This window comes from Trachemys scripta, chromosome 1 (genome assembly GCF_013100865.1).
Source record: "Trachemys scripta elegans isolate TJP31775 chromosome 1, CAS_Tse_1.0, whole genome shotgun sequence".
Classification (NCBI taxonomy): Eukaryota; Metazoa; Chordata; order Testudines; family Emydidae; genus Trachemys; species Trachemys scripta.
The window spans coordinates 288,044,858-288,068,144 of record NC_048298.1 but is presented as its reverse complement, the minus strand read 5'-3'; the positions used below and the strand labels follow the sequence as shown (position 1 = coordinate 288,068,144).

The 23,287-nt window shown below is 40.9% G+C and overlaps 1 protein-coding gene across 8 annotated transcripts in view; it reads right to left on the bottom strand.

The window, feature by feature from the left end:
• The window catches only part of LRCH1 (leucine rich repeats and calponin homology domain containing 1), a 241,877-nt gene extending 226,511 nt beyond the window's left edge, over positions 1–15,366 (bottom strand). For 7 of the 8 annotated variants that reach the window (XR_004644092.1, XR_004644091.1, XR_004644095.1 and 4 more), the window contains exon 1: positions 14,967–15,366. Coding sequence is in view for 3 of the 8 variants with exons in the window: in XM_034758484.1 (XP_034614375.1) it covers positions 14,967–15,210 (244 nt within the window). In the remaining 5 variants the exon portion in view is untranslated. The remainder of the gene's footprint in view (positions 1–14,966) is intronic. The other variant, XM_034758486.1, reaches the window with a different exon arrangement.
• Between the last annotated feature and the right edge of the window lie 7,921 nt (positions 15,367–23,287).

Genomic DNA, 23,287 nt, shown 5'->3' with positions numbered 1-23,287 from the left:
ACTTGATCTGCAATACAAGCTGCATATACATCAGAATCAACAAAAAGGTCAAGCAATCCTGCATCTCCCCCAAATTTCCCAAAACATGCAATAAAACAGCACAGGCTGTGAAAACCACTCAGGCAAATCACATTGGTATAAATTTCATGTAGGAGAATCCACTTCACTTGCTGAGCAACAGCATACAGCTGCTGACCCAAGGTCTGAACTGCATGCTGCTGTCCTAGAGCTATTCCCATTTCCTTATTTCAGCATTGTAGTATAGACTGTGGCCATGTCAGCTGTTTGGCATCCACAATAGGTGCATATGTAACTGCTGTCTAGGTGCTCTTCTCTTTTGCAAGCTTGCGGTTGAAACCAGTCCAAAATGGAATCACTTTAGTCTGAACATCATCAATGTAATTTGGTATTCGTAAGACATCATGAGGCAGTAGTCTTAAAAGACACCAGGAGAGATCTCAGACAGGGTCCATTTGTAAGCAACAAGAGTTTATATTTTCAAGTTCTTTTTCACAGAAACTCTGTTCTGGATGGGTTCTAGGTTTTTCAAATGCTGCACACTGCATAAAAGATTCTGATTGCCCCTTGAAAATAAGTGACTTTTCTTTCCTGCACTTCAGTGATATTTCTTGTGATGCTGGACTATCTGCAGACTGTTCCTAAAATACTTCTCTAGCCACTGAATGGAAGGTCTCTATGGTGATGTCTATGTTATCTCCTTCTTGGATGAGATTTCCACCAGCATGAAGTGGTACAATTCCATTTGGAATGAACATACATCCCTGGAGTCTTTCTACTTCAGTTTTTGCAGCACTAGTGATGAACCACCTCCGCTCATCGCAATTGATGCAGAATCCATGAAAGTGTAGTATGTCAATTAAATTGTGAGACCCAAACTCAAGGTGTAACTGTGCAGCCAGGCTTATGTGCAGTGGTGTCAGAATTTTGGAACTGTTCAACAGTATGCACTCCACAATTCTCAAGCACCTTATAGGACTGTCTTCTGAAGTATGATATTCATTGCTGGCTGAATTATATGCCTCTATCAACAAAGGACAAATTCCTGCACAAACGGGGACACAAAAATAGCTGACCTCTGCAAATTACTATCACCTGACTTTGGATGGAATGGAATTGCAGAACCATAGTATTTTTCTAATCTTGCCTGTAATTTGCTACTGAAGCAGCTTGCAGTTTCTATATCTAAAAAGATATAAAGCCCATCTTCTCTCAGCAGTTTGGACTGGAGAAGAGCCTTCTTGTTATAGATAAAATCATTGTCTCTCTCTTCAATCAGCTGATAAAATGCAATGTCATAAGGTGACTATTGCTGCAGCGTAACCAGATGGTTTTGCTTTAAGATTAGTTTTATTCAAGTACAAAGAAAGGCATGTTGAGTGATAAACTGCATCTTTATCAATCAAGTATTCGACAGATATTCTGCACAAAATGTCATCTCCTTTTTGAAGTGCTGCCTCCCTTAGATAGGTTGCTCTCTCAAAAGTTTCTCTTTTATGATGTTTCTTGTGTCTTTCTTGTGTGTTATTCTCAAGCAAACAATGCAACAGATCCAATCGCCAAAGGATATACTTGCTCTGGTGGTTATAGAAGCAGGTGAACATGACACTGTCTGATCAGATTTAGTCTGTTTTCTTTCCTGGGTTCAATTAAACTCTGACGTGCCAAATTCAGCCAGCTTGTGAATTTTCTGAAAGCAGCTCCTGTGATAACTGGTGACACATCATCTAACCTAAAAAACTCAGCCAGTAGTCATCCATACAATTAAGCTCTCCTGGCTTCTGCTACCAGAATCACTGAATTCTGTTCAGCACTGGTGGCTTTTGGTAGTTTGGCATTCTTTTGATTTTCTTGACAAAACACATTTTTCAAAGTTTGTGGCGAGTCCTGTTCTTTCAAGTAAGCTTTAAGGGGGCTTGTATCCTCAAAGTCTTCATACACTGTAACTTCTCTGTAGAGGTAAAATTCCCAAGGTATACTGTTAGCATTACCACCATTCACCTTTTTTCATTTTGTACAAGTACACAGATTTGTACTACATAAGATATAAATTAGATCTATGTTAGCATCAAAACTGACATTTTTGTACTGACCTATGTATAAGTACGGTATCACTAAATTAAAAAGCTAATTTCTAGAATATTTCAAAGGCTTGTACTGCATGAATAGGCAATTGCAATGCAACATCATATGTACAAAAGCTTACAAATAGAGAAGCATTACATTAAGAATTTATATATACACATTTATGTCTACCCACTATGCAGTACAAACTATGGGCACACAATCTATCTCTACTAGTCCACAACCTTCAGTTAGAGATGGGTCTGGTCAGCAAGTTTCAACTGAAAAAATATAGAAAACTATAATAATCACTTGTGAGAGTCTTTTACAATGAAGAATATATTATTTGAAAACATTTATTGTTAGTATACTGCAAAATATTGATATTTGCCATTTAGATTATATGCTAAATAGTTTCATTTCTAAAAAAGCTTGCCCATGCAAAACCAATAAAAATCTTCATACATTGTCATTTGGTAGCCCTGACCAATAAACACAACATTAAAGTGCTGAAATTAACTAAACAAAAACTGAAGTCAGTCATATTGCAGTGTTTCTGGAACTATGCAAAAAGTGACATTCATTTTGGGTACTATTGTTTCACAACCACAGGCATACAGCACCTCTTGACACCTCCACATCATACCTCATCTAAACATACATAAAATAATCTTTCAAATGATAGATGATCTGGGTGTGTGTAGGGTGGGTACAGTAAATTCTTAAAATATGTCCCTTTTTTTCAGAATTTTCAGAACTGTTGCACATCTATTAAGAAAACAGGTTAATTGGGCACTAGGTGCATTAAATATATGGTTAGAAAATGCTTAGTTCAGTAGTTGGGGGAAAAAATATAAGATAAGGAGGAAAACCGTGATGAGAGCAAATTGCAGCCCTAAACTGCTTCAGATGATTTTAGCTAAGGTCCAATAACCAGCACTGATATCACTTGTTTGTTATAGTGTATAAAAGGCAAGGTTTTCTGGGAGTTCTCTGTCAGAACTTTTCCTTATCCCTCTGGAGCTTTTCCTTACCCTTCTCACCATAATAGGATGTCTTCCAGGCCTAATCTGGTTGTAAGTATTCAGCCAATGCTTAGAATTGTATTGTTGCTAAAATACAGAATATAAGGGTATATATGCTTATATTGATATTCTAGATGTAACCAACACCAAGTGACCTTCAGAGTAATAAAGAAATGCTTGTCTGAAAACTGAGTCAGGGTAATCCTTAATGAGCTTATTAGGAAAATTATTTCCAACACTCCTATATGTAACAGTTCCTGGTCCTATGCTAGTTAATAGTTTTAGAAAACAAAATCATTACTGACAAAATGTGCAGATGACACAAAGACTGAGTGAGTGGTAAATAATGAAGAGCTTTGGTCACCAATTCAGTCATCTGGATCAGCTGGTTATGCTGGGAACAAGCAAACAATATGACCAAATGAAAAGTTATACATCTATGAACGAAGAATATAAGCAATACTTAAAAGATGGGGGACTATCCTCAGAAGCAGAACTCTAAAAAAACTCAGAGGGGGTCGTGGTGGAGAATCAGTTGAAGATGAGCTCCCAGTGTGACACTGAAGCTAAAAGTGATAATACAATTCTTGGACGTATAGCCAGGGGAATATTAGCAGGAGGAGAGGTGGTTATGACCTCTATATTTGGCAGAAGTGCAACTTCTACAGGAATAATATATCCAGTTCTGGTGTCCACAATTAAAGAACGATGTTGAAAAATTAGGAGAGGGTTCAGAAAAGCACCGTGAGAATGATTAAAGGATTGGAAAAAATACCTTATAGTAGTGAGATTCAAGGAACTTGATCTATTTAGTTTATCAAAGAGAAGGTTGCGGTTAAGGGTATTCGATCAGTCTACAAGTTCCTATATGGGAAGTGGAAATTTGATAATGGAGGGCTCCTCAGTCAAACAGACAAAGGCATAACAATATCCAATTGCTGGAAAATGAAGCTAGACAAATTCAGACTAGAAATAAGGCATACATTTTGAATAGTGTGGGTAACTAACCATTGGAAGAATTTACCCAGCGTGGTTGTGGATTTTCCATCACTGGAAATTTTTTTAATCAAGACTGGATATTTTAGTAAGAGATACACTCTAGTTAAACCACAGTTATTGGACTTGAAGCAGGAATTAAATCAGGAAAGTCCTACAGTTTGTGGTAAGCAGGAAGTTATACTAGATCACAATTGGTATCTTCCGGCCTTTAAATCTATGAATTTTTATTATGCTGTTGCTCTTTTCTTTTACTTTAAATATGAAGGTCAGCTTTTTTGCTTACTGTATTGTTTTGGTGTAAGGGAACCAGATTTACAGAAGTTCAATTGGACCTAACTGCATTCTCAGAAATACATGCTGAATTTAAAACAAAGGCACCACAAAGCACTACTAATAATCATTGACAACATGAGGCACTTTATTTTCCTTATACTTATTCTCTTTCTATTTTTCTACCTAGCAACTATTTCCATGATTTCTACATCTTGTAATTTTAGTTGATTTTTCAGTTACCCATCCTTACAATATCTTACCTTGTCAAAACACATCAGTTCCATTTTAACAAGTTGGTGTTTAAATGGTACTTTATAATGTATTAGTAAATGCTTTATAATGTATAATTTTGTAACATGAAGTCAGTAGTGTGATACCACAAGTTAAATTGTACTTGCATTAGAAGAGGAGAAAAAAACTAGCCAAGTTTTAGACATTTCCAAAAATTATCTTTTATTGAACCAACTTCTGTTGGTGAAAAGGACAAGCTTTTGAGCTACACCAGAGCTACTCTTTAAGTCTGGGAAAGGTACTTAGAGTGTCAGTTAAATTCACGGTGAAGCAGACTGTTAAGCATAAGATCAACATGGCTACAACACTGCAAAAAAAAAAAAAAATGTCTGAAATAGCTTTACTACCTAAAATAAGGTCACTATTCTAACATCAGCCATCTCAAAAGTGTTGTAGTCCCAGCACTGCATTAGTACAATGCCTCTGATTCTAGTCTTAATGGTTAACAAAAGAAACAACTAGAAATTAAACTTGTTACCAGTCCAGAATGAATATCACCAGCCCTGCACTTCAAACCATGTAATTCTGAGGCTTGGAGAGTTTTAAAGCCAACTGTATAAAAATTGCTTAAAAGTCTGAAATATTATTAGGTATTTTGAGAGGAATGGATTAGTGAACAGAATGTAAGTGCTATCTGATAAATGTCATTTATCTCAAAGATACCTCCACAACATAAGTTACACAAACTCTGCCACAAGCAAGTGGATTCATATATTTCAATGCCTTCATCTACTGAAAAGTGAAAAAAGCAAAGTTAATTTGCAATTAGTTAACATAATATTACTTCAAGTATTACTCTTATTTTTTCAACACTGACAACAAGCTCAGCATTGTAAAGAACATACTTTCAGACCTAGAGATCAATAAGTCAGTAACCTCCAGGCTTGATTACGGCAACTTATATCTAGAAATGAAAACATATGCCCTGAGAAAGCTACAACTGATACAAAAGACAGCAGCTTGTCCACTTAGTAAGACAAATTACTGTGAGCATATCATCCTGGTATTCTGCTGTCTGCTCTACCTCCCCACTGCGAGGAGTTCAAGTTCTCTGTCCTGACATTCGTAGCCCAGCATGGGATTGTGGTAGATCACTGTTCCCTCAGGCTCAGGACCTCCCACAACAGCTGTGTTCCACTGAAACTGTCAGCAGACTTGTGATCATGAAAGTCAGAATTTTCACAGGCATTGCTAAGTAGGAAACTCACTTTCTCCAGATCCAGGAATGACTATAAACCTCATCGCATTCACAACTATATGCAAATCTCATCTTATTTGGCTCTCTCTCAGTAAAGTCTTCATACACATAAGTATAAAAATAATCTTACTATTTCTCCTACAGCCTGGGATGGAAGAAACAAAGATTGTTATTGTTATTCTATTTTTAAATATGTTGAGGTGTTCAGACACTATGGTGATCAGAACCATACAAGGAAAGAAAGAAAAAGGCAGGCTGGCCAGCAAATCAGCCTGAGAAAAAACAAGACCACCACAGAGGGTAGAAACACAGTCAATGCACAAGACTTCCCAAAAGGGTATGTTTACTCACAACCATAGCAGGGAGGAACTATTCTTTGAGATGATACTGTGTAAGACTATGAGGAATTCCTTAAAACATATTCAACTCTTTGATATGAGTGAATAAACTTTGCTATGTTTGTTACACCCCAAAGTCTAATTGGGAGGCACTGTGATCCAGTGGACTGCAGCTGGAACCAAGAGACTTGGATTTATTTCTGTCTCTGCCACTGACCTATTCTGTGAATTTGGGCAAGTCACTTCTCCTTTCTCTCTATCTCCTTTCAGCATATGGGGAAGCACACAAAGATACATGGGGCCAGATTCAGAAGGGTATTTAGGTGCCTAATGATGCAGATAGGCAGCTAGTGGGATTTTCAAAAGTACCATAGATACTTAGGAGCTTAAATCCTATTGACTTTCAATGGGAGTTAGGTGCCTAATTTATTTAGGCACTTGTAAATGTCACTAGGCTGTGGTCAGTGAGAGAATAGTTAGGAACAGGGGTGGCATCAGCATTTTGTGCCATTCCATCCTTCCATGTGCTCATGCTACTTCATACAAGACCAGCCTTAGGGTTTTAGGAAGAAGATACTTTGCATTTTTACAAATATCAGTAATACCATTAGCTTTTTCCTGCGTGGAAAGAGAAATCCAGCTTCTTGTGCTGGCTTTAATGTATACTTGTCAACATTTTAAAATTAGAATTAAGTGGACACGCCTGCATATAAATGTATTATTCACTTGTTAGAGAAAATAACAAAATTTTCTCCAGTTGTTGGACTACCTAATCCTAAATAACCAACAATATTAACATAACTTAACTGTTCAAAATCCTTCAAATTTAGAGATGTAAGATTTCTCTCAGAATATAAAATTCAACTAGTCAAACTTGTGTAGGTCTCTTCTTGCTTATTTACTTCTTGCAATTCTTTATTCTCTCTCTCTTCTTCCAGTCTATCCATCTTCATGAATTTTCTGTCATGACTCTATAACGCTGTTTTCTTTGAAAAGCTGGTTTTCATTCATACTCGTATCCATTCTCTCCGTTCAGGCCCACATTATGTTGCCTCGTTGCCTTTCTTCCTCTTATTCTATACCTTGCACTTCCACAAATTTTCATTTCACTTCCTCACACTTGGCCCTTCCTGTACGCTACTGTCTCCTTATCTTCCTCTAATTCTAATATTTAGCACTTAACAGCACTCTATAAGCATTAATTGTTACATCATCACTGTGAGGATATTAACTATTATCGTCCTCATTTTACAGATGCGGAAAAAATTGACCAACGCCACCACGAAGGGAATTAGTGACAAAGCTGGGATTAGACTACAGGAGTACCTGGCTCCCATTTCCACACACTGTTTTTCACATAGTCGGAGGTCACACTGAATGCTCAGCAGAGGAGCAACTCAGCTTTTAGCAGCTGGAAGATAATTTGTGGCAAGTCTTCTACCTTCAGTAGCCACTCCACAACCACAAACTGATCTGGAGCCTTTCCCAAAAGAGGAAGTAACATGGTCACAAAGGCTAACTGTAGGAGAATTTAAAAAGGACTTGCACAGGTGTTACAGAAAAAAAAAAAAAAAAAAAAATCAGTGACAAGCTTTCAACGTTAGCCATCAGCTTGTACCACAAAATATTCAAGGCTCAGTAACAAACAGGTCTAATAGCTACTTTTTAAAAAGGATTTGTTTAGCCTTGACATTTATGGGGTCCCAACCCTGAAGGGGGGACATCTACCCTGGGCCCCAAAGCTTCATGAGCCCCAAACGAAAAGGAAAATGACTTCAAAAGAACTAGGCTGTGATTACAAATCACTAGTAGCCTTTGTACTTCCAAATGGCTCCTTTATACTGAAAGATCTTCTATGAAGGATAGCCCTTCAGAAAAAAGACACTTTAATGCACCTCTACCCCGATATAATGTGACCCGATATAACACGAATTCGGATATAACGCGGTAAAGTAGCAGGGAGCCCCGGACCCTATAAAGCACCACCCGAGCCCCACTGCTTTACCGCGTTATATCCGAATTCGTGTGGAGCCCCAGGCCCTTTAAATCGCCGCCCAAGCCCCACTGCCAGAGCTCTGGTGGTGATTTAAAGGGCCTGGGGCTCCCCGCAGTGGCTGGAGCACCAGGCCCTTTAAAATCACCACTGGGGAAGCCTGACCATACCGGCTTACTTTAACCTCTGGATATAACGCGGTTTCACCTATAACGCGGTGAGATTTTTTGGCTCCAGAGGACTGCGTTATATCAGGATAGAGATATATATTGATACAAGGCTGTCTAGACTAAAAATAATTTTAAAGACATTTCAGTCTAAAAGCAATATTGTTTTGACAGTTGGGTAAACAATGCTGAAGTTCCATTTATTTGCTTGATGTGATTTTTTCACATTTTTTATACATTTCTGTATTTCCCTTAAGCTTTGGTTTTGATGGCTCTGTACTAATCAATTTATTTCTCTCAAATTAACTTCCCTCCCCTCATTGTTCCAATAAGTTTAGAGTAATATTTATATAAAAGCTACACTGAGCAAGGTTAAAAGGCCTTAAATAAACATAAGAAACCTGCAGTAAAGGATTAAATGTCAAACATCTAGGCACAAGAGAAAATCAAAGATGCCCTATCAGTCTTATGATTAATTCCTGAAACGTGAATGTTCTTGCTTTTGTGGGCTCAAATCATTCTTATTTTGGTTTTATACAGAGTTTGATTGTTTTTATATTATCTTGTGGTAGATTGTAATTTGTCATATACTCTTATAATTTGGTTAAATTACAGTAATTTTGTTGAATTAAGTTTTTTGTGCAAAGCCCAATTTATTAATTTTATTCGGTGTCCATTTAAGGCAATAATTATGTTCTCCCTGGAAGAATGGAGAAGAGTGGGCATTGGGAAAGGGAAGGAAGCCAGAGAGGAAGTGAATAGGACCTTTCAAATATTCACACTTTTTTTTTTTCCCCCCTATAACTTATTCAACAAAAATCTTAGAGAAAGCTGGTTTGGGAAAATGGGTTTTTATTTGGATTGTCTGATTGTTTACTCCTCCTCCGAACAACCTACATCCAACTTAAATGGTGTTGACTGAACATCTACTGATCTAATTAGCAAAATTACCAGAAACAGAGCATTGTGAAGAGCAACTAGGATAGCAATGGGGCTTGAGGAAATTAATGAGAATAAATTAAAGTAATTAAATGTGTATAGTTTTTATAAAAAGAAGCTGTGAGAAATCTGATTTTGTGGGGAAACATTTTTAATAATGATGAAGACTTGAAATAATGGATAAAAACTGAAACCACTTTCAACATAATAAAAAAATTAAATGGTCAGTTCATCTAAGGAGTGGAGCTAACTTCTCAGAAGAGTTACAAAAAGTACTACAAATTATTGTGGCTTAACAAGCACCATCTTGGACTAAACTGAAATGAAAAGCAGTGTAGAACTTGTTACGGCTTAACCTATTTAAAATTTATAACATCAAAAATACATTTTTGAGATTCTGTAGAAAAGAATCCTCAGATCCAAACTCTTGTATGTCAGATTTCAATCAAAAGTGCCCATTAAAAGCTAAATAAAAAACACTTGAAATCTATCTCCTAGGAAGCGGAGGGTGAGTGTGAGCAGCCCCAGTCATCATCATATAAGAGAATATGGAAAGCAAAGTCACATTCCCATTTGTAACTTAGTTATTTGAAGATGGTTTTGCCTGGGCAGCACGGCACAGGAATAACCATTTTAAAAACATGGTATAGAATCCCGCTGATTTACAGAGAATTTTAAGCCACTTAAAAAAAAATCATGTTTCCACCTGTTCCAAACTAGCCAAGTAACTATGTTTAAATAGTTTTGTTAACCAATTTAAAAATGCAAGTCCTACTTCATGCATTCTTTACTCACACAAGTAATCCTATTCAGGTGCACAATCCTTACACTCAAATCAATGGGATCATATCGGTATCAGTTACACGGGAAAAGGTTTGCAGGATCTGTCTCCAGAAATATAGCCAAGACTCACAAAAAGAGGTTATAGTAACTGACAGACACAGCCATGGTTGCACATCTAAAGTAACTTTTCTTTTTATAAACTAATATGCCTCTAGCTTTCCCAGTGGTTGTGTGGAATATAATTACATACTCACTCTAGAAGTATATAATTAGTGTGTCACTGTCTTTTGCATAATCCAGTCTGTAATACAAGTGATAAGAATAGCATTTATTATTTTTGAAACTGCTTGTGCAATGCAGCCACACTGATGTGGTTTAGAAAATCTGACCAGAAACTTTATATAAAGAGGCTCTGCTATGCCCAAAAAGGCTTTTGGTAATATACATCCCTTAATACTTCACATGCAATAAAGAACCTGAAAATTCAGTTTACTGCCTCATTCTGTTCTTAATCAGGAAAAACTCCCAAATGAATAACATGGTGTATTAAATAATTTTAAATAGGTTAGACCTTTTTAATAGTTTTCAAATGAAAAACACTTTCAGATATTTAAAAAATACATCCTATTAGTCTGCTTAGTTCTATTGTCACTCATATTCATATTGCACATTTATACCAGATTCTCATTCATACCTGGAGTCTAGTCCTACTTCAGTGAGAGTTGACTTCAATGGGAGTTTTGACATTGACTTTCGTAGGAGCAGGTAAGGCCCATAGTGAGTAAAGGTAGCTTTGAAATATTGCTTTAAAGAGCTCTCTGCAATAGAACTTTATCTACTAAAACAAGTTTACAGTGGTAAAAAAACAACTTTGAGTCATTTTTAAAGATATATAAACATCAGGACCAATCTTCATATAAAATGTTACTTAATTAGAATATTTCATACTGGTTATGATTTTTTGTTAGATGCCTCAGGTGTCAGAAACCCTGTAAATTAAATCCATGTATTTACAAGCATTTTAAAAAAAGGAGTGTTAAAGGAATACTGCCCACTAGTTAGCCCTCAGAAGATCATTTTATCTAGTAGACTTTTTTTTTTTTTAAGCAAGACTTCTTTACAGTTACATTTTCATGTTTGATTTAAAATGAGAAATGGGTTTTTGATTTGAGCATTACCCCAAACGCTTATAACCCAAAGATTGTGCTGGTTCCAGATAGTTAGGAAGTGAAAATGACTGGAAAGTGAAATGAGTGAAAAGTCTATTTTCATTATCCAATTTGAGTGACAAGCAAGTAGTAAACAAAAGCAAAACACAAAAGGAAAAAACCCCCAAATTTTCCAGTTCTAGTAGTCTGGGTTGTTTAACTACATAAATAAGGATATGTTTCTTTAAATATGATTTTTAACCAAAATATGCACCTTTAAGAAAACGTGAACGTATTTTACTCTTTACGTATGATATTTCATCTAGTAACCTTATTTACTTAAGGAAACCTGGTACTATAAAGTTGACCACAAGCAACCTCAATCTTTGCATAAGTTCTTTATTAAAAAAAACTTTGTAAAGATACACACACGTGACACAGATGGTTTACATACTTCCATTCTGCAAAGACATTTTTCATCACCATTTTCAGGCAAAACATTTGAATAAATTTTACTATATTCTGCGCGCCTAAATTGCATCTAAAGGATATTATGAAAAATGTTCTGTATTTTGTACTTTCTATCTTGGTCATAAGCTTCCAAAAATATAGTAAGCAATTTGAGTTCCTTATACAGTCCCACATTTTGCTTAAGAAAAACAAACATACATGACCAAATTTGAACTTAAGAAATATTTTGCTTAGGCTATTTACATTAGCCACACTTTGCAGATTATTTTTCATTATACCTGGCTAAAACACTGGGAGCATGTTCAGGAAGCACCCTTGAGAATCTTTTAAAGCACCTATAGTTTCAGATTTTGCTGAAAACAACTTATGTTAAGAAACGAGCAACTGAGAAATCTGTGATCCCAGGAAGATGCTGCTAAGGTGCAGACAAGGTTTTACTTCTTTGCAAGTCCCCTATTACTTACATCTCTGAGCTAAAAGCTCTTGTCTCTCTAGGCTATGAAGTTTACAAGCACCAAAGTTGAAGTACTCCAAAAAGAAAGTCAAAAAGTCAAAGAGATTATCTGCCAAAAAGTAAAAGTAAAACGTAATAAGTACGACCTAACTGCCACAAGAGAGCATCGTATTTACATAATGTAAATTTAAGGAGGGGTGAAACAAATATTACTGTCACAAAAATGTCCTGTAAGAGTTAGAGGACCTGGCCATACATAACCTCCAAATGTTCATATGTTCCATTTTTGTAAAGCAACTAATGAAACGACTGACTGCGTCCTCCAGAAATATCAACCCATGACATAACTCACGAAACAGGCTGTTCACTTTAACAGGTTACAACATGCTGTTAAGTTGATATGCGGATATATATTTAAAAAAATTAAAGTAACTCCCCTAAAAAGGATCAGGTTACAGAGACTTATCATAAAGGGCAAACTCTGCTCTTTTAAAATCAAGATACACACTGCTTCTGCAAACTCCATGTGGATCAAGCAAAACCAGTAAGAAAATCCCCTTCTATGTTTTGTTTTCTGCAAACACATTACCTAGTTAAAATGTTAAAAGAGTAGGTACCCACACTGCAGCACATAAAATGCTTCAAACCAGTATGTTCAAATGAAGTTTTTTTTCTTTATAAACTTCAACTAAACAATTTTTTTAGGAAGAGTGAGCCTTTGGCAAATGTGTACATATGCATGTAATACCCATAACAGTGTACATTAAATGCTGTATACGTTGCATGTAAACATTTGTGCACTCATGTACACACATTATACATATATGAATATTACAGGTATTTGTGGTCAATACACAAGTGATTTCACAATACCTAATTAACTCATTGCTATACAAAGATCAATAGCTTAATAGGATTTAAATAAAGATTAGAAATTTACAAGGATAGACATATTTGAAAAAATGAGGGTTGGGTTTGGTTTTGTGTTGTGAACAGGAAGGAGGTAAACCCCAATGCTTCAAAGGACAGCCCAAACACTAACTCCTCTACAAACAGGTTATACGCTACAGGGTTTCTTGCATCTTCTACTGTCAGTGACAAAATACTAGAGTGGCTAGACCATTGGTCTGACCAAGCATGATAATTAATATATGTATATATTTCCTTTTATGTATTTCACCTATTCCATAGGTACAACTCACTTGAAGCACTGAAACTAACCATTCTAAGTAAGAAACAGTCACCAGCAGCAGCCAACACAGACAAAGCTAAGGAACTATTAAAGGTGAAACCTGCTCTGGGTATAAAACAGGTACATATTCCTCCAAGAAAAAGATTATATTCTCTGCAGGAGAGGTAGGAGTGTATGTGATCCCAATGCGTGGATGCAATACTGGGTGGTTATGTGGGACTCAATAGGTACAGGTGTATGTGCGGGTGAGTATGCAGGTGATGTATGTAACCCCAAGCGTGTGTAGGTACAGGTTAAACCTCTGTAATCCGGCACTCCCTGGTCTGGCAACATTCGTGGTCTGGCATAGGTACCGACTCCGTGGGTGCTCCGGGGCTGGAGCATCCACGGGGAAAAATTACTGGGTGCAGAGCATCCACTGGTGCCAAGCTCCCCCCACCCCCATGCCTCTCGCATGCATGCCAGCAGCCCTGTGGTTACCAACTTCTCCTCTTCCCTCCCAGCGCTTCTGGAGCACTGTGAACAGCTGATTTGCAGCATTCAAGCTCCGGGATGGAGGGGAAAGACCTGGGGCTTGTGGCTGGGACCCAGGGCTAGGGCCCAGTGGCTGGGACCTGGGGCCAGCATCGAAACCCCCACGTGGGGGGCCACGCTGGGAGCAAAGCCTGGGGGTGCTGCCTATGGAGACCCGCGCCTATGGAGACCTGTTGGCACTCTACTTCCTGCGCCTATGGAGACCCGCTGGCCCCCTGCATTGACCTCCCATGGTTCGGAAAATTCTCTAGTTCGGCACAGTCAGGTCCCAAGGGGGCCGGACTAGAAAGGTTCAACCTGTATTTACATCCCCCAGGAGCAGGAGTCCATGTGGGTGAGTAGTCACCACTCCCCACCAGCTACAGCACCACTACACCAACATCATTGGGCATATGCAAGAGAGTGCATAGGTAGCCCCAAATGTATGCAGGGGAGGGGGAAAATATCAAGGGTTCATGGGACATACTGGTCCACATAGAGGCTACGTGGAGGGGGTCAGTATAAGCCCCTGTGTGGGTGTATTACTACCCTCTGGGATAGTGCATGTGGGGGAGAGGGAGAGGCTGCCCCCTGGGTGGATGGCTGTGGGGGTAGGTACATGCAGAAAGTGGGCTGCAGCTGTCCCAAGAGGGTGTCTGCAGAAGGTACTTGTCCTGGAAAGGTGCACGTGGGGGGGCCTCAGTAGGTATGGGGAGTGCAGGTGGCACATTGGGGAGGGGTTGCTCCCTGGGGGATCGTGTGTATGAAAGAGGTGGCTGAACCCAACCCAAAGGGGACACATGTGGGGGGCAGCTGCCCAGGATATGGCTTTCTCTGGGGTGGAAGTACATGTGGGGAGTGGTTACATGTGGAGAAGGGGGATGCCTGTCCCCAATGTGGTGGGTACAGGTGGGGCTGAGGGGTACCTGTCCCCGCGGGAAAGGATACACAAGAGGGGTGCCTGTCCCCGGGCAGAGAGGGGTCGGGGGAGGCCTGTCCCCGGGCGCAGGGGGGCGCACGGGGGGGGGGGGGGGGGCCCGCCCCGGGCGGGGGGGGGGCGCACGTGGCGGTACCTGGGGAGATGCCCGCCCCCGGCTCACCTGCCCGCACGGTGTCGGAGAGGTCGTGCCCGGGCGCGCCCCGCGGAAACTCCTTCAGCTTCCTGGCGCTCAGGCTGAGCCCCCCGGAGTGCGCCGCCTCCTCCAGCGCCCGCTCCAGCGCGCGGCTGAGCGGCAGGTTGTAGCCGAGCGAGCCGGCGCCCCCGCCGAGGTGCTGGGGGTGCAGCGCCCCGGCCGCCGCCAGGCCAGCGGGGAAAGGCTGGGACTCGCCTCCCAGCGTCGCCATCTTCCCGGCCGGGCTGCGGCTCGCTGGGTGCGCGGGGGCCGCTAGGAACCGGGGCCGGCCCGCGGTGCTGCCGGGCAGGCAGGGGGCGGGCAGGGCGCAGCACGGCGCAGAGGCGGCGGCCGGGACAAGCGCTCCTTCTCCGCCTGCCAGGCGACGCCGGGCCCAGCGCGCATGTCCCGCCGGCTGCCCCCGCCTCGGGGCCCGGCTCTGGCAGCGCCGCGGCGGCCCAGCGCCACCTGCCGGCAGCAGCCCGGCGAGCCTGCCCCGAGAGCCCGCAGCGCGGCCTACCTCCCCCTGCCGTCCTGCCCGCCCCAGGGCACCCCCCTCCTTACCCCGTGTGACTAATCTGAGCGCCGGAGTTCCGCGCAGCCCAGGCAAGGCGCTGCCTCCAAAGCGGCTTCTCTGCACCCCGTGCAAGTGTTCAGCCCTATGGCCAACCCCACACCCGCTGAAAACGTCAGGCCAACTGCCACCCCTCTGACCTGTGCCTCGGGGGCAGTACAGGAGGTGTAGCACTGGGGGGGTCACTCTGAACAAAGGAGAGTTGTGGGCAGGGGTAATCAATTATTTTTTTTTCAAGGTCCAAATTTCTTGATCAAGATATTGTCAAGGTCTGGACTCCAGAGAAAATAATACAAAAAGAATAATAATTATAAGTAAATAAAAAGAGTTCACCCTCCATTAGAAAGCATCTGATGGTCCAGATTTGGTCTACGAGCTGCCCATTGATAGCCCCAGATTTGGTGTATTTCACTGAAGCGCAGCAAAAGTCCTGCTCAGCTGAGCAAGGCCAGCGCTTCCACTAGGCGACCCTGGGCAGGCGCCTAGGGCAGCAGGATTTGGGGGGCGGCCTTTTGCTGCCCTCAGTGGAAATTCAGCGGCGGGGGTCCTTCTGCTCTGGGTCTTCGGCGGAAATTCAGCACCAGGTCCTTCACTCACTCTGGGACCCGCTGCCGAAGTGCCCCGAAGACGTGGAGCGTAAGGACCCGCCAAATGCTCAGAGGAGGAGCGCAGCCGCCTAGGGCGGCAAAAACCCTGGCTCCGCTCTTGCAACTGGGGAAGAAACTTGAACATCCCTAAGGGCAAATCTACACTACACAAGTACGTTTATCTAAGTTATGTCAATGTACAGTAATTGAATCGCTTTTGCATGTCCACACAATGCTCATTGTGCCACACTTGCAATGATTTAACTGTCAATGTAGGACATTGTGGGAAAGGTAGCAAGTCAATGTAAGCAACACCGTGTCTACTGACACGGTGTTGCTCTAACTACATTGCCCTAAGTGCTACGCCTGTCATGGAAGTGGAGTAATAGAGGCCCTGTGTGTACCTAAAAATTAGATCAACCTAGCTACATCACTCAAGGGTGTGAAAAATTTCACGCTCTATGCAACATAGCTAAATTAACCCCTGCAAATGCATCTAGGTGGCTGGCAGAATTGTCCATCACCTCTCACAGAGGCAGATTACCTACTTCAATGGGGGGGGGAGGGGGAACGCTTCTGGAAATGTAAGAAATATCTACGCTACAGCGGCACCACTGCAGCACTGTAGGTACGCCATTGTAGGTGCCGTAGCGTAGACATGCCCAGAATCAAAACAGTTTAAGGCCAGAAGCTGAGACTACCAGATCATCTAGTTTGGCCTCCTGGCAGTTTAAGACCAGACAGGTCAGACCAGCACCACCCAGGATCTGCACACTAATCCCAACAACCGAAATTAGACCAAAGTATTACAGCCCACAGGAGACTACACTGTTATGTACCATAGGTAGAGAATGACTCCACAAGGAAGGAATAGCTGTCCACTCCTCCAAAATAAGGAAGACTTACAACACTAAAATAACCAAGACATCCAACTTCGTTCATTTAGCGAGAGATTTGCTTCAGTAAGTAATAGTTACAAAAACATAAATACCAAGTTTGTTAGTTAATAAAACCTAAGTATGAAAAAGCATGGCAGTGATAATCAGTGTGGTTCTCGTTGATAACACTTTTCATTAAAGTGACTACACTTAATCTTTTAAAAATGTATACATTTATATTACATCATTGCAGGGGACTGGGGCAACAGCAGCAGTTGTTTAAAAAGGCAGCAGCAGCAGCATGGAGAGGGATGTTATGTATGCTAGATAGCTTCTGAAAAGGGAGCATTAAGGAACTTTGAAAACACTACTTTTAGGAAGTGCTTGATGAGAGAGGATTGTGTATGTGGAGGAAGGAATAAAGCCTAAAAGTTGAACTGGCATCTGTGTACAGCAGAAATGGTTCCTCAAAATCAGGACTGGTTAGGACAAGTTGTTTAGATAAGGCCTCTTTAATGCTCTGGAAGCCATTTTCACAGGCCTCTGTCCCTATCACCTTTTCCAACTTTCCCTTCTTGGTAAAGTCTGTTATTGGAGCAACAATGTCGCTAAACCTCTTTACAAATCTATAGTAGTTGGCTAGGCCAATAAAGGATTGGACCTGTTTTTTTTGTTTTAGAGACAGGCCAGCTTTTTATGGTTTCTACTTTTGAGGGTTCAGGGCTAACCAACACGTTGCCCACCCTGTGACCCAAGTATGACACCTCTGAGGCTTCCATCTTACATTTAGAAACCTTAACAGTTAAGTTAGTCTCTCAAAGCCTTTGCAACATATTTCCCACATGGTTTATGTGGTCTTGCCAAGAACCGCTGTCCGCTGAAGATGGCTAAATCATCTATGTACACCCTGGGAAAAGATTCCAAACCCCATAGGACTTCATTTATAAGCCTCATGAATGTGGCTCCTGAATTTTGCTATCCAAATAGTAAGACTTTGAATTCATACAGGACTCCACTATGAAAACAGATTTTTCTTGGCAGTCAGTATCTAAGGGAATTTCCCAGTACCCTCAAGTTAAATCCAGTGTGCTTATGAACTTCGCTACCCCCCACCCCCCAGTGTATCTAGCAAATCTTCTATTCTGGGCATGGGATAAGGGTCAGGTTGTGTGATAGCATTCAGCTTCCTATAATCCATGCAAAACTTCAAGCTTTTGTCCTTTTTGAGTACCATCACAATAGGGGACGTCCATGGGCTTTTAGATCTAGTAACTATTCCCATGGATAACATGCTTTCTTCCTCCTCCTCCTCCTCTTGAATCTGCTTTTGCATTTCTCCCTTGGCTCTATATGCCCTTCTAGGAGCTGGGTGGGGACCTGTGGTTTGAATGGAGTGCATTAGTATGTCAGTCAGTTCTGACTGGTTTGAGAATGTCTGCCTGTGGTGCCTCCATGAAGCTGATATCTCATTCTTTTGGGCTGAAGTTAAACCCTCTCCCATTTCAATGGTTTCCAGCTGCGATTCCTCTCTGCTCTCTGTAACCATATCGACCAAAGGCATAGACTAAGTCTCTTCCTCAGCACAGCAAATCATGTTTACAGCTACCTCCCTCTTCCGGTAAACCTTCAACCTATTAATATGCACTATTTGCATATCCTCTTCACATTACAGGTAACTTCATTAATTCTCTCCACTACCTCATAAGGTCCATTCCAAATATCTTGCATCTTATGCTTTCCTCACAGGACCTAGTGTCAGCACCACATCTCCAATTTCAAATGCTCTTTCCTCAGTATGCCTAACATACCAAGCTTTCTGAGCTTCCTGACTTCTCTCAAGATTCTGCTGAACCAGATCCATCATGTCTTGCAAGCTTTCTTTAAATTGTGATACAAATCACTGGCTCTTCTGTCACCTCAATCATGAATCAGATCTAGGGGTCTGCTGACATGCATCTCATAAAGTAGCTCTAAGGGAGCAAATCCTGTAGATTTTTGGGGTACACTTCTATACGCACACAAGACATCTCAGTCATTCTGGCACCTGTCCACATACATTTTTAGCATAGCCTTCAATGTTCCATTAAACCTTTTTATCAAACCATGGGTCTCTGGATGGTAAGGGACAGCTTTTAGGCACTTTACTCCACACATTTCCCACAGCTGCTTAAATACAATTGACATAAAATTGGCACCACAGTCTGACAAATTTCCTTGGGAAAACCCACTCTGCTAAAAATAGTAAGTACTGTAGCCACTGTCTCTGGCTCAACCTTAGGCAAAGCTACAGCTTCAGGGTATCTGATGGCAAAAATTCATCAACACCAGAATATACTTCTTTCCATTCCTGGAAGACTTAGGGAATGGTCCCACAATAGCCACAGACATTCTGGCAAATGCCTCCCAGTAATGAGTAATGGCTGTAGAGGTACCTTCTTAGGACCCTTAAAGCCCTTGTGCTTCTGACACAAATCACAGATTCTGCAATACTCCCTCACTGTTTCAAATAGGTAAGGCCAATAGAAAATTTGTTTCAACCTTTCACAAGTTTGTTCTATGCTCAGATGTCCTGCAAAGGGACCGTAATGAGCCAACTTTAACAAAACACTTCTATATTCCTCAGGCACCACAAGCTACTTGCAGATCTTACCATGAGGCTGCTTACCATGAACCTCCTGTAGGAGGTTCTCTGTACAGCAAGCCATCTTGCATGACAAATCTGCCTATTCCTTCCCCCACTGAGGTGAAGTTCTGGGCATCAATTCTGGCCCTTTCTAATGAAACACCCTATTGTTGCGCCCTAATAAACTTCTTCACCTAAATTCAGAGCCACTTCAGGCACAGTCTCAACTGGCACAAGCTGAGAGATATCCTTTGTTTGCTCGCAGATTCCCTCATTATTGGACAAGTTATAGTATCCATATCATAGCCATATTTCCTTTGTGACCTGGTTATGACATTGACATTGCTAGTCACAACTACAATATCACTTCCAATCAAAACACTTCCCTAACTCCAACTATCATATCACCCCTAAAATCTTCCCACTCTAAGTGGATTTTTGTTAAGGGCACCTTTGCCATACGCTCAGAAAGTGCCACCAGGCTCACACTTTGATCTGGCAAATGATTCTCTTCCCAGACTAATTCCTTTTTAATCAAGGTAATGTCTGAGGCAGAATCTCTCCATCCGGTAACCACAATCCCATTGACCCAAGCACTCTTTAACAACTCCTCATTACCCCTCCATGTCTTAACCTAACATAATTAGTGAAGCTACACTCCTCCCTCCCATCGGGGATTACTAACGTGGTAGCATTAACACCTGCAGTGTTCGTGTTTGGACTCAAGCTAGAAGTGTTAGCATTTATATGGCTAATCTGTATTTCCATATTCAAATTGATTTTGGTTGGGGCGTTGCTGGTTTGGGGATGTTTTTTCCCTACAGTTTGGACAATTTGGCTTTATATGGTCAACAATTCCACACAGATGGCATGTAAGTGGTTTTCCTCTGGGGTGAGCAGTTTTAAATTCTGTGTTTGTGTAAGATTTTCTAACAAAATTGGGGCTAATCTCATTCTTGAACTCATCCTCCCTCTTAAACTGATGAATAGGAATTGTTTTTCCTTGAGGCTTATGCCTTCCACGCTTTCTATTCTCTGCGAAAAGCACCTAAAATTTCTGCAGCTTTCAAAATGGTATCAGGGTTTTTAATCACACACTTCAGCTCTGATATGATCAGATGCAATTTCAAGAAGCTGTTTCATAGCAAATAAATCAATCACTTTAACAAAACTATCATAAGCCTTTGCCCCCTTAATCCACCTTTTTATATACCCAAGCCATTTATGAACAGTCTCAACATAGATAACATGATCAGATAGGCTGAGATTTAGAAATGTTAAGCTATCAGACTCAGAAGTAGCTTTAAATCTTTGCAATACAGTTTCTTTAACTTTTACATAATTCAAAGCATCATTTAACTCCATTTCATTAAATAAATTTCTTGCCTTTTCAGTCAATCTGGTGAGGAGAACAGGCATTTTTTTCTCATCTGGAATTTGATGAATATCACAGTCTTTCAAATACAGAAACATCATCATTATCTTTATAAGTTGGACAAATCCTTGACATTGAGAGGAGAAGAACTTCCAGGCAGTGACAGACCATTTTTCCTTCCAGGACTCAGAGTTAGAGTCTAACAGTTTCCATCTCAGCTTGCAGCAGTTCCATTAGTCTCCTGTGAGATTCTCTCTCTCTCTCTCTTCAGCTTCTTTTTCCAGCTGGACCAAGGCTTCCTTCTCTTGCATTCAAAGTTTTGCCATTTCTCTCTCATGCTGAAGATGCTGGCTCTCTCTCAGGGCTTGAGGTTTGATTGCTTCTGTGAGAGGGGCAGATCGAGACCCTGAACTCTGGTCACTTTCCATGAGCAAATCTCTCATTTTCTGATCTAAGGTGTCCCCTTTAAGTGTTGTTTCTCTATCTTTGCATAGTTGTTTCAGCATTTTTGTGTTCCTTGCCTCATATGATCATGGATCACTCATTGTGACTAACTTTAACCTTTAACACTCAGTATCACATTTTAAATTTGGAATAGTGTGGGGTTCTGATCCAAAATCCAAATGATCTGGTTGTGTGGATCCTGCCAACTATGCCACTGTGACCCAAGGTGCCTAGGATAGCCCACACTGAAAATGCCAAGGTCAGGGCAGATTGCAAAAAGGAGAGCAGATTCTCCCAAAACCCAAAACTGATGGTTAACACTGTAGTTGGATTCACCAACCAGTCACAAGCTGTGCTCCTGATCCCCCCACACTGAATATCAAGAAGCTGGGGGTGAAAAGAAATCACACAGTCCCCTCTATTGCATTCCAGTCTCTGGCTGCCAATCAGTAAATAGGTCCAGTAAAGTGAGAAGTTATTTAAAACTCTATTCACTATACAAAATGTTCTTCTGATCCCCAAATTAATACTAGTTTGGATCTTACCCAAAACACCATGCAGCCAGCCATAATAAAGTTTTATTATAAAAGAAAAAGAACAAGAAGAGAGTTGTTAAATGGTCAAAGCAATCAGATACATACATATGACTTCAGAGTCCATATATCAGGTTTTTAGAATCGTTGGTGACTTTGCTGGCTTCTAAAGTCCCTCTGGAACACATCCAAAGCTTTGAGGGGGCGTGTCTATAAGTCCTTTGTTCAAAGCTTCCGTTTGTAGAGAAAAGATACTCAGAGGTAAAAAGCAGGATTAAAGACAAAATGGAGACGATGCAGCTGCCTTTTTATATCCTTTGCCATGTGGCTTGTACATCCTCTGTCCCAAAAACAGACTCACAGCACATGGGCATAGAAAGGTACTTGGAGTCCCCTGTCCCTACATGTCCTGCTGACTCAGATGTAGCCCCTGGCTTCTCTCAATAAGTTCATGGTACAGATGATTGCTCTTGATGGGCCATCAAGCAGGTTGGACAATGCTGATGCCAATCTGTCTGGGGAGTGTCCCCCAGATGCACAGCACAAGTTTGAGATATCAATATACCACACATATTTATAACCCATGATACAAAGATGGTACATACATATAAAGAAGCTTATTGTGTTTAGCAAATTATAACTTCTCCACTGAAACCTTACATGGCATATCTTGTATAAGATTCATTGCAATTTTGTAATATTGGTATCAATAATATTATAAATGGTCATCCATATACCATACAGCATCACAACTTTCTTATTAACTGTCTCCACATCATTCATGATTTTGTAGCTCTCTATCATATTGCCCCTTAGTTATTTTTTTTCCAAGCTGAACAGTCCCAGACTTTTTAATCTCTCCTCATATGGAAGCTGTTTCATTCCCCTAATAATTTTTGTTGACCTTCTCTATACCATTTCCAATTCCAATATCTCTTTTTTGAGATGGGTGACCAGAACTGCATGCAGTATTCAATGTGTGGGTGGATTTATATAGTGGTATTATCACAGTTTCTATCCAATTATCTATCCCTTTTCTAATGGTTCCTAACATTGTTAGGTTTTATGACTGCCTCTGTACATTGAGATTGAGCAGATGTTTTCAGAGAACAATCCACAGTGACTCCAAGATCTTTTTCTCACGTGTTAGCAGCTAATTTATATCCTGTCATTTTCTATCCATAACTGAGATTACGTTTTCCATTTATCAACATTGAATTTTATCAATCATTTTGTTGCCCAGTCACCCTTCTTTGTGAGATCCCTTTGTAACTCTTCTCGATCTGCTTTGGACT